This window comes from Pteronotus mesoamericanus, unplaced genomic scaffold (genome assembly GCF_021234165.1).
Source record: "Pteronotus mesoamericanus isolate MK-2021 breed Mesoamerican mustached bat unplaced genomic scaffold, CSHL_Meso_final scaffold_36, whole genome shotgun sequence".
NCBI classification, from domain to species: domain Eukaryota; kingdom Metazoa; phylum Chordata; class Mammalia; order Chiroptera; family Mormoopidae; genus Pteronotus; species Pteronotus mesoamericanus.
In genome coordinates, this window is record NW_026555313.1 from 6,782,233 (window position 1) to 6,795,185 (window position 12,953).

Here is a 12,953-nt window from a genome sequence, read left to right on the forward strand (position 1 = left end):
TTATTTCAATTAGTGTATCCTTCGTTTCTTTTTTTAATACTAATTGGTCTTCTTTTATTTTTAAATCATGTTTGTTCTATTACAGTTGTCTCAATTTTCCCACCTTTGCCCTCCTCCACACATCCCAACCCGTCCCCTGCTCACACAGTCAATTCCCACTCTGCTGTCCATGTCCATGGGTCATTCATACATGTTCTTTGTCTAGTCTCTTCTCCTTCTTTCCACCATTGTCCTTCTTCCTCATCCCCTCTGGTCACTTTTGGTCTTCTCCATGTTTCTGTACCTGTGGTTTATTTTGTTCATTAGTTTATCCTATTAAATAGACTCCACTTATAGGTGAGATGTTATGGTATTTGTATTTCCAACTGGCTTATTTCATTTAGCATTACATTCTCCAGTTCCATCCATATTGGTGCAAAAGGTAGGAGTTCTTTACTTCTTTCTTTTTATTTTATATGCAGATTTCTTTTATTTATTTATTTGTAAATGTCAAAACACATTATAAAATATTTAAAAAATTTAAATCCCATTTTAAAGTCTCAGCAATTAAAACATGACACCAGCATGGAGATATCAAGTAGATCAATGAAATAAAATGAGTATTCTAGAAACAAACATATATATCTGAGAACAATGTAATATATGATTAAATTGATATTTTAAATCAATGGGGAAAATAAAGCTTATTCAATAAATAAGATGCATGGACCACTATTCCTTGAAATAAAACAAATAGAGAGCCCTATTTCACACATTATACAAGAAAATATTCAGGTGAATTCAAAATCAATATGTAAAATCTAAGGAGATTTAGGAGAAAATACAAAATAATATTTTTCCTACCCTGAAGTCAAATATTGAAACCCAGAAGCTATAAAGTAAAATATTGACAATATTACTATATTAAACATTTAAGACTATACAGTAATATACATATTAAAAAAACTTAAAGGACAAGTAATAGAATAGGAAAGTATTTGCACATATCTTAAAAAGGGTTAATTGTTTGTTTTTGCTTTATTTAGGGAAACAGTTCTACTAACATTTAATCAAAAAATGGAAAAAGAAAGCCAAAAAGTCATTTAAAGCTTTTTTAAAATAATAGATATAGGCAAGAAATACACAAAAACAGGTTTAGTTTCAACAAATAAGTAACAAAATAACACATCATTGTCACAATCAGATTAGTAAGTATTAAAAATATTGGTAATGTCAGATACTGGTGACTGTGAAAGGAACTGGGTATTCATAGACTCTTTTTCTTCATCTTCTTAAAGCAGTCCCTTTAGCATATCTTGCAGTGCTGGTTTGGTGTAGGTGTATTCTTTTAGCCTTCTTTTGTCTGGAAAACTCCTTATTTCACCTTCCATTTTAATTGAGAGCCTTGCTGGGTAGAGTAATCTTGGCTTCAGGCCCTTGCTTTTCATGACTTGGGAGTATTTCTTGCCATTCCCTTCTGGCTTGTAGTGTGTCTGTTGAGAAGTCAGCTGCTAGCCATATCAGGGCTCCTTTATGTGTTACTACCTGTTTCTCTCTTGCTTCCTTTAGGATTCTCTGTCTTTGATATTTGCCATTTTAATGATGATGTGTCTTGGAGTGGGCCTCATTGGGTTCCTCTTGAATGGGACCCTCTGTGCTTCGTGGACTTGTGTGACTTTTTCCTCTCTTCCAATTAGGGAAGTTTTCCATCATTACTTTTTCAAACAGGTTCTCTATCCCTTCCTCATCCTCTTCTCCTTCTGGTATCCCTATTATACGGATATTATTACGTTTCAGGTTGTCCTGCATTTCCCTCAAAGCCTCTTCATTCTTTTTGAGTCTTTTTTCATTTTCTTGCTCTTTCTGGGAGCTTTTTTCTACCTTGTCCTCCAGCTTGCTGATTCAATCCTCCGCTTCATCTAGCCTGCTTTTGATGCCTTCTACTGTGTCCTTCAATTCAGAAATTGGATTCTTCATTTCCTCTTGTCTCTTATTGATAGTTTCTATGTCCTTTTTCATGCTGATATGGTTTTCAGTAAGTTCCTTGTAGTTTTCCTGTAGTTTTTTGTAATTCTCTCTGAGCTCACCGAGCTCATTGAGCTTCCTTAGAACCATTGTTTTGAATTCAGTATCTGATAGTTTCCTTGCCTCTATTTCATTTAGTTCTCTTTGTGGGACTCCTCCTTTGCCTTTGATTGGGGGGTGTTTCTTTGTCTTCCCATTATTTGTGAGACTCTTCGTTTTTGCTTCTGCCTCTTCAATTGATCTGCCTTGATTTCCTGGCTTTGTGGTGTGAACTTCTATGGTAGGAGACCACTGTTTTTTCTTTCTGGATCTGCCTCTGATAATGTCAGATGCTGTCTGACCTTAGGCAGTCTGTTCGAGACTTCCAGGAATCTACTGTCTGTGGCTGTCTCCTTCAGATGTTAATCTAGTCACTGTGCACTCAGCAATCAGGCTTAGGCAACACACGGCGGGCAGTGCCTCCTGAGGGTGGGGCTATTGTATTCTTACAGGCTGCTGCCACTCAGGGTAGTGGTCTGTCTGAGCAAGATGGAAGCTTAGCAGTCAGGGAGGAGTCAGCAACAGGATCCCGCCAGCTGCTCTCTCAGTTCTTTCCCCAAAGCCTCCCTCCCCAGTCTCTTCTCAGACATCTCTAGCCCACTCTGCCCTCGCCTTTGCTCAGAGACCAAAGAAGGTGGCTGCCACTGCAAATTTTTGCATTGGTCCTTTAAACAGCACTTTGCGTCCCCATCTGCCTGTCTCTGGCAGAGAGCAACCCTGCCACTTTTCACAGCTGGCTGTTATCTGTGTACTTTTTGGGCTCTGGCGCTGTAGTCTGGAGATCCCTGCTTATGGTTTAGACCCCATTCTTCTCAGGGAGATCCAACTGGCTGTTTCTGTATCCTTCTGTTGCTGCCACCCGTGGGCACCCCACCCGCCTTCTCAAGTCTTTACTTCACTCCTTACCAGTTAGGTTGTGCTAAAGCTGATTCTTCTGTCTGTCCAATGTCCTCTCTCGCTGTTCAGTTGTTTCTTCCAGGTGATTTCTCCACAGTTTAGTTGTAATTCCATTTTGGTCCTGGGAGGAGGTCAGTGTGACTTCCATTCACTCCTCTGCTCTCTTGATTCTCTCTATCTTTCATTTCTGACTTGATTTTTTTTGTGTGCTGTTAAGGTCCTCACTGAGTTCCTGGAGCATCCTTATAACCAGTATTTTGAACTCTGCATCTGCTAGATTGCTTATCTCCATTGTGCTTAACTCTTTTTCTGGAGTTTTGATCTGTCCTTTCATTTGAGCCATGTACCTTTGTCTTGTCATTTTGGCAGTCTCCCTGTGTTTGTTTTTATGTTTTACATAGAGCTGCTATGACTCCCTGTCTTGGTATCATGGCCTTAATATAGTAGGTGTTCTATAGGTTCCAGTGGCACAGCCTTCCCTATCACCCAAGCTGGGTATTTGAAGTACATCCATTGTCTGGGCTGAGTACACCCTCCTCTTGTAGTTGAGCATTGGTTGCTGTTGGCAGATCAATGGGAGGGATTTACCCAAGCCAGTCAGTTACAAGGATTGGTTAAGACCACTGATCACCAACCTCCACCCTCCATGGAGGATCAGCTGTGGAGGGGCAGGGTGGTGGAGCTACAGCATGGCCTGTAGCTGTCCACTGGGTACACTGGCCCTGGGGTCTTGGGTTATGCAAGCCAAAGTCAGCCCTCATCAGTGTTTTGCCTAGGGCCACCCTGCCTGAACTAAAGAGTAATGTAAAATGGCTGCTACTTTTTCTGGGCTTGGAGATTCCCAGGTAAAGCGAAGCTGTCAATCTAGTCTGGTTGCTGCTAGTACCATGCCTAGGGCCACTTAATAAGAGGTATGGGGACTGGGAGTTCACTGAGGTCAGCTCTTGTTTGTTTGAAAGGATTTAGGAATTGTGAAGCTTGAGCCAAGAACAGCCATTCATATAAAAAAGTTATGGTTAACAGCTGTAATTTGGGTGGGTTGGAGCCTAAGGGAAACTACAGGGTGGGGCAAACAGTGTTGGCCAGGTTGATGAAGTCTCAGAGGAGACTCCAGGTTGATGGGGTACCGTTCCTGCTATGTGGCTCTGCCTGCCTGTTTTGGAGAAAGCTGTCCCCCAGCTCTTGCTTTCATGCCAGACACTTCAGTTCCTCCCAAATGTGTGCCATTTGTGCCTTTCAAGCTGCTACCCCAGTGCTGGAGCTCAGAGGGAGTGAGTCTGAGTAAGTTTGTGTGTGGGTCCCTTAAGGGGAACTGCTTGGGACTCCAGAAGTTTCTTCCATCCACGCAACCCCTGCTGGTTTTCACAGCCAGAAGTAATGGGGACTTAACTTCCTGGCACTGGTACCCTGGGCAGGGGGCCTGGTGTGGAGCTGGGACTTCTTGCTCCCAAGATTTCCCTCCTGGATTTTTACCCACCATATGTGTATGTGGGACTAGCCCGTTCCACGTCTCCCCCCACCATCTACCTGACTGGATGGATGTGGTTTCTTTAATTCCATCATTGTCATACTTCCATTTTATTTCTGCTGATTCTACATCATGGTTGTTTTATAATTTAGTTGTAATGTTGATGTGGCTGTGTGTGAAGGTGAACTGTGTTTACCTATACTGCCATCTGGACTGTAGACATTCTGTACATTCCATACAGATTACAGAGCCTGTAATCTAGCTCTAAATGTACTTAAAGTCTATAATAGGGGTTTTTAAAGGAAAAAAGGAGGAAAGACAGTTTGTAGATGTCAGGCCTTGAATTATCCGTAGTACGTAATCAAAGGAAAATCATGTCTCCAGGTTAGAGCTCTTCAGGAAAAACAATATCCTTAAAAGACAACTGTGTTTCAACTCAAAAAAGAAGGTAAATTAGAGGTGCAAAGTAGTATGTGGATGAATGTCTATATAATGTATGGCTTTGAACAAGTAACTTACCTGCTATATGTCCCAGTTTCCTCAGTTGCAAAATGGAGATTCAAATAGCATCTGCGTCATAGGCCATAAAGAGTATTAAATTAGATAATACATACAAAGTGTTTAAAAATAGCTGTCATAGTTTTCCCTTTTCTTCATAAGAATATTTATAGATTTTTTCAGAAATTTATGGAACCCTGAGATGAAATACAATGAGTTTTGCATGCCAGAACAAAGAATCTGGACATTTCTCAAAGTTTCTTTCTTTCCAAATAAATATTCTTAAAATTGGTGATAAGAATTTTGAGGTAACAATTTCTCTTTGAGGATTAGATATCTAAAGTTAAACTATTTAGACTATATTAAAAAAAATTTTCTTTTTACCAAAGTTTTAAAGTTATATTTTATCACTCACCAATTAAATTATATATAAAAAGATCATTGAAGTGATTCTTTACTATTTGATCTTTTTTTATTATCCCCTTAGTTTTTCAAAAACCAGTGCCTCCATTAGAAGAGGCCCTCAAACAAATTCAAGAATCCAACTTAAAATCAAAAGTGAACTTTTCTTCTTCCCACAGAACAGCAGTAAACCAGAGGTAAGTACTTTATGATTATTATGTATAATTATTAATAGTTTTTTGGTTGCTGAATTTGTAGGCCTTTTCATCAGTTACTCCTTACTCCTGTTTTAGTTACTATTTTACTTTTTACAGATTAAATTAAGTTAGAGTGGAATATAAATTGCTTCAAGAATAAAGCAAACTTAAATCTGTTTTCTTTGGTATTACAATGCTGCCTACATTGAATTTCTATGGAAACTATCATCAAAAAAACTATTTAAAAATATTGATATTGTTATTTATCTTCATCACGGTGAAAAAATTATGTTGAATTATAGTGATATGATTTTAAGTAAAAAGAGTAATTCTGTGGTAGAAATGAATTTTTCCTCACAGAAAGCCTTTTCTTGGTGCTTTGAAAAAGCTATAGTGTTTCCTGCTTCATCTTCAGATTAGCTAAATGAATCAGTCATCTGGAAGCAGTAGGATGGACAAACCAACTACAGAGGACACTCTGACATCCTATATTTTCCATTTATTTACTATAAATGTTTTTTTTTGAAGCTACTACATGCATAGCACTAGATTGAACATTATAAAGGGGATATGGAGAAGTATAACACTGTAAAATATAATCCCTCATATATGATCTAGAAGAGAAGTGAAATAATGCTTCAAAAGTATACAATAGTACCAAACAAGCAATACTAATAATATTTAATATTTATTTATATAAAAACAGCTACAATTCAGATGTAAATAATGTTAATATTTTACCTGTACATGTTATTTACTAAAGTAAATCCATTTTTTAGAATACCTGTGTCAAATAGTTTCCTTGATCATAGTTAAGAACAATTAAATTCATCATCTCAGTCTTCATTATAGTTCAGGAAAGACCTCATGGAATAGGAGGAGACTCTTCAGCAAAGCTTTGAAGAAAATAAGAGTTAATCATGAAGCAAGTGGGTAGGTGGCACTGCAAACAGAGGGATGAGCATGTGCAAAGGCCAGGAGTAATAGAAAGAAAGATCTGTTCTAGGAGTAACAATATGGCTGAATATAGAATGCAAAATACCAGTAGCTTGGGTAGATATGAGATTGGTTAGGTAAATATATCTGTATGCTTAAGTATATAATCTTCATCCTGAGAGTTTAAGAGATGCCAATGAAGCATTTTAAGCCAATGGGTGATAAGATCATCTTTTCTTTTTTAACATATCAGTCCAATTTATTGTGAACAAGTGTGGATAATGGATTGAAGAGGACAAAAAAAAAGCTATTTCATCCTATGTAATTGAAATTATATGTGTCTTGAGCTAAATAGAAGGATCTAAGCTTAAAATATTTGAAGCTAACACAATAAATGAGATCAACCATGAAGAATATATGCTGTGATGAGAAAACTAGGATAGAACACTGAAGAACAGCAACATTTAAGAAGTAAGAGAGAGAGAGAGAGAAGCCTGCATATAGGAATAGAATTGTTGATATAAGACTAGGAGAGAGAGGTATCATGGAAAATAAGGGAGGGTAGAATTTCATGGTGGGAAAAAATAACTTATGGAGATCTAATGGCTTCTAGGGAACCAATAACAAAAGATATATCCAGTAGGATCCTGGCAGGAAACAGGTGGTCCATTTAAAAGGGGTAACTAGAGAATTGCATATGGCGGAGGAGTGAGTGGAAGTCACACTGACTTCCTCCTAGCCCCAAAATGGAATTGCCACTAAATTGTGGAGAAATCACCTGGAAGACAATGGAACGATAGTGAGAGAGGAGACTTAAAACCCAGGACAGACAGTGGAATTGACTTTTGCACAACCTAACGGGGAAGAAGTGTGGTGGAGGCTCAAGAATGTGGGCTGGCTGCCCATGGGGGGAGCGCCAGGGAATATTGAAATGGCCAGTTGGATCCCCCTGAGAAGAGCAGGGTCCGAATCATAAGCAGGGACCTCTAGCCTACAGTGCCAGAGCCCTAAAAGCACACAGACAAAAGACAGCTGCGAAAAGTGTAGTGGCGCTCTCTGCCAGAGACAGGCAGATGGGGACGCAAAGCGCTGTTTAAAGGACCAATGCAAAAATTTGCAGTGGCAGCCACCTTCTTTGGTCTCTGAGCAAAGGCGAGGGCAGAGTGGGCTAGAGATGTCTGAGAAGAGACTGGGGAGGGAGGCTTTGGGGAAAGAACTGAGAGAGCAGCTGGCGGGATCCTGTTGCTGACTCCTCCCTGACTGCTAAGCTTCCATCTTGCTCAGACAGACCACTACCCTGAGTGGCAGCAGCCTGTAAGAATACAATAGCCCCACCCTCAGGAGGCACTGCCCGCCGTGTGTTGCCTAAGCCTGATTGCTGAGTGCACAGTGACTAGATTAACATCTGAAGGAGACAGCCACAGACAGTAGATTCCTGGAAGTCTCGAACAGACTGCCTAAGGTCAGACAGCATCTGACATCATCAGAGGCAGATCCAGAAAGAAAAAACAGTGGTCTCCTATCATAGAAGTTCACACCACAAAGCCAGGAAATCAAGGCAGATCAATTGAAGAGGCAGAAGCAAAAACGAAGAGTCTCACAAATAATGGGAAGACAAAGAAACACCCCCCAATCAAAGGCAAAGGAGGAGTCCCACAAAGAGAACTAAATGAAATAGAGGCAAGGAAACTATCAGATACTGAATTCAAAACAATGGTTCTAAGGAAGCTCAATGAGCTCAGTGAGCTCAGAGAGAATTACAGAAAACTACAGGAAAACTACAAGGAACTTACTGAAAACCATATCAGCATGAAAAAGGACATAGAAACTATCAATAAGAGACAAGAGGAAATGAAGAATCCAATTTCTGAATTGAAGGACACAGTAGAAGGCATCAAAAGCAGGCTAGATGAAGCGGAGGATTGAATCAGCAAGCTGGAGGACAAGGTAGAAAAAAGCTCCCAGAAAGAGCAAGAAAATGAAAAAAGACTCAAAAAGAATGAAGAGGCTTTGAGGGAAATGCAGGACAACCTGAAACGTAATAATATCCGTATAATAGGGATACCAGAAGGAGAAGAGGATGAGGAAGGGATAGAGAACCTGTTTGAAAAAGTAATGATGGAAAACTTCCCTAATTGGAAGAGAGGAAAAAGTCACACAAGTCCACGAAGCACAGAGGGTCCCATTCAAGAGGAACCCAATGAGGCCCACTCCAAGACACATCATCATTAAAATGGCAAATATCAAAGACAGAGAATCCTAAAGGAAGCAAGACAGAAACAGGCAGTAACACATAAAGGAGCCCTGATATGGCTAGCAGCTGACTTCTCAACAGACACACTACAAGCCAGAAGGGAATGGCAAGAAATACTCCCAAGTCATGAAAAGCAAGGGCCTGAAGCCAAGATTACTCTACCCAGCAAGGCTCTCAATTAAAATGGAAGGTGAAATAAGGAGTTTTCCAGACAAAAGAAGGCTAAAAGAATACACCTACACCAAACCAGCACTGCAAGATATGCTAAAGGGACTGCTTTAAGAAGATGAAGAAAAAGAGTGAGAGAAGAACACAGGTAAAAAGGAATAAAATAAATAAGCACCTATCAATAATAACTTTAAGTGTAAATGGACTAAATGCCCCCATCAAAAGACACAGGGTAGCTGAATGGATAAGAAAACATGACCCACACATATGCTGCCTACAAGAGACCCACCTCAGAACAAAGGACCTACACAGACTGAAAGTAAAGGGACAGAAAAAAATATATCAAGCAAATGGACAGGAAAAGAAAAACAGAGGTAGCAATACTTATATCAGACAAAATAGCTTTCACAACAAAGGCCATAAAAAGAGACCTAGAAGGACACTTTATAATACTCAAAGGAAGAAGCCATCAAGAAGACATAAACATTGTAAACATATATGCACCCCAACATGGGAGTGCCCAAATATATAAGGAAAATCTTGGAGGACTTCAAGAAAGATATAGACAGCAATGCACTGATAGTAGGGGACTGTAACACCCCACTGTCAAAAACGGATAGATCTTCCAAACAAAACATAAACAGGGATATTATGGAACTGAATGATGCATTAGATCAAATGGATCTAACTCACATATATAGAACCTTTCATCCCAAAGAAGCAAAATACGCATTCTTTTCAAATGCACAAGGAATATTTTCAAAGATAGACCACATGGTAGGACACAAAACAAGCCTCCTCAAATCCAAGAAAATTGAAATTATAACAGGCTCCACAAGGGCCTGAAACTAGAAACGAACCTCAAGGAAAAATTTCAAAAACATTCTAACTGGTGGAGACTGAATAACATTCTATTAAATGGATCAATAATGACATCAAAGAAGAAATCAAAAAGTTTCCAGAAACATAAAAATGAATACAAAACAGTCTAAAACCTATGAGACACAGAGAAGGCAGTCCTGAGAGGGAAGTTCATAGCAACACAGGCCTACCTAAAAAAGATAGAAACATTTCAAGTAAACAACCTAACTCTACAACTTCAAACAAAGCCCAGAGCAAGTAGAAGGAAGGAAATAATCAAGATCAGAGCAGAACCGAATGACATAGAGACTAAAAGAACAATCTGAAGATCAACCAATCCAGGAGCTGGTTCTTTGAAAAGATAAATGAAATCAGTAAGTCTTTAAGGAGACTCATCAAGGAAAAAAGGGAGAGGACCCAAATAAATAATATCGGAAATGAAAGAGGAGAAATAACAACTGATAACACAGAAATACAGAGGATTGTAAGAAATTACTATGAGCAATTATATGCCAAGAAATTTGAAAACCTTGATGAAATGGACAAATTTCTAGAAAACTATAACCTTCCAACACTCAATGAAGAAGAAGCAGAAAGCCTGAACAGACCGATAACAGCTTGTGAAATGGAAGCATTTATCAAAAAACTCCCAGCACACAAAAGAACTGGACTGGACAGTTTCACAGGAGAAACTTAAGTGTTACAAAACACTTAAGGAAGAGCTAGCCCCTGTCCTTCTCAGACTATTCCAAAAAATCCAAGAAGAGCGGAGACTCCCAAACTCTTTTTAAGAGGCCAGCGTCATCCTAATCCCAAAACCAGATAAAGACATAAGAAAGAAAGAAAACTACAGGCCAGTATCGCTGATGAACATAGACGCTAAAATCCTCAACAAAATATTGACAAACCGCATCCAGCAATACATTAAAAAGATCATCCACTATGATCAAGTGGGATTCACCCCAGGGATGGAAGGATGGTTCAATATTTGCAAATCAATCAACGTAATACATCACATAAACAAAAGGAAAGACAAAAACCACATGATCATCTCAATAGATGGGGAAAAAGCATCTGATAAGGTACAGCACCCATTTATGATAAAAACACTCAGCAAAATGGGAATAAAGAGGGCATTCCTCAACATAATAATGGCCATATATGAAAAACCTACAGCCAACATCACACTCAAAGGGCAAAATCTAAAAGCTTTCCCACTAAGATCAGGAACAAGCCAAGGTTGTCCGCCTTCACCACTTCTTTTCAACATAGTATTGGAATTCCTAGCCACAGCGGTCAGACAAGAAAAAGAAATAAAAGGCATCCGAATTGGAAAGGATAAAGTAAAACTGTCATTATTTGCAGATGACATGATAGTATACATAGAAAATATATACTCCTCCAAAAAACTACTCGACCTAATAAGTGAATTTGGCAAAATAGCAGGGTACAAAGTCAATATTTGGAAATCAAAGGCATTTTTGTACACCAACAATGAAATATCAGAAGCAAATATCAGGAAAAAGAAATCCCATTTAGCATAGCAACAAGAAAAATAAAGCATCTAGGAATAAACCTCACCAAGGAGGTAAAAGGCCTGTACACAGAAAACTACACAACGCTGAAGGAAATAAATTAATGAAGACACAAATTAAGGAAGCATATACCATGTTCATAGATTGGAATAATTAACATCATCAAAATGTCCATACTACGCAAAGCAATTTATAGATTCAACGCAATCCTTATTAAAATGCCAATGACGTATTTCACATAGAACAGACATTTCAAAAATGTATATGGAACCGTAAATGTGCCCCAATAGCTGCAGCAATTTTGAGAAAGAAAAACAAAGCAGGAGGGATCACGATATCTGACATCAAACTATATTACAAGGCCACTGTAATCAAAAGAGTCTGGTACTGGCACAAGAACAGACACATAGATCAGTGGAACACGATAGAAAGCTCAGAAATAAACCCATGTTTCTATGGTCAATTAATATTCGACAAAGGAGGCAGAGGCATAAATTGGAGTAAAAATAGCCTCTTCAACAAATGGTGTTGGTAGATCTCGGCAGGTACATGCAAAAAACTGAAATTCAACCACCAACTGACACCATACACAAAAATAAACTCAAGATGGATAAAAGACTTAAATATAAGTCACAATACCATAAAAGTCCTTCAGGAGAACATAGGCAGGAAACTCTCAGATATCCCACACAGCAATATTTTCACTGATATGTCCCCTAAAACAAGGGAGATAAAGGAAAGAATAAACAAATGGGACTTCATCAAAATAAGAAGCTTCTGCATGGCTAAAGAAAACATCAGCAAAATGAAAAAGGAACCAACCATATGGGAAAATGTATTTGCCAGTGATATCTTGGACAGGGGTTTGATCTCTAAAATATATAAAGAACTCACATGACTCCATTCCAGAAAGACAAACAATCCAATTAAAAAATAGGCAAAAGACCTGGACAGACACTTCCTCAAGGACATACACAGGGCCCAGAGATATATGAAAGGATACTCAGCACCACTAGTCATCAGAGAGATGCAAATTAAAACCACAATGAGATACCACTTCATACCAGTCAGAATGGGCATTATAAACAATTCAACAAACAAGTGCTGGTGAGGTGTGGAGAAAAGGAAACCCTTGTACACCGTTGGTGGGAATGCAAACAGGTGCAGCCACTGTGGAAAACAGTTTGGAATTTCCTCAAAACGCTAAAAATGAACTGCCTTTTGATCCAGCAATTCCACTGCTGGGATTATACCCTAAGAATCCCAAAACACCAATTCAGAAGAACCTATGCACCCCAATGTTCATAGCAGCACAATTTATAATAGCCAAGTGCTGGAAGCAACCTAAGTGCCCATCAGTAAATGAGTGGATCAAAAAACTATGGTACATTTACACAATGGAATACTACACAGCAGGAAGGAAGGAAGAGCTACTACCCTTCGCAATAGCATGGATGGAACTGGAGAGTATTATGCTAAGTGAAACAAGCCGGGGGCAAAAGACAAATACCGTATGATCTCATCTATAAGTGGAACCTAATCAACAAAACAAACAAGCAAGAGAAATATGACCAGCAACATTGAAAGAAAAAACAAACGGACAGAAACCAGGGGGGAAGAAGGAGGGGAATAATGGGAAAAAGAAGGGGAGGGGTTGTCAAGGAACATGTATAAAGGACCCACGGACAAAGCCA

General features: G+C 38.9%; 1 protein-coding gene across 1 annotated transcript in view; it reads left to right on the plus strand.

Annotated features, from left to right (window-relative positions):
- The window catches only part of CEP126 (centrosomal protein 126), an 88,330-nt gene that overhangs the window by 36,895 nt on the left and 38,482 nt on the right, over positions 1 to 12,953 (plus strand). The window contains exon 4 of the mRNA XM_054592607.1: positions 5,394 to 5,505. Within this exon, the coding sequence (XP_054448582.1) occupies positions 5,394 to 5,505 (112 nt within the window). The remainder of the gene's footprint in view (positions 1 to 5,393; positions 5,506 to 12,953) is intronic.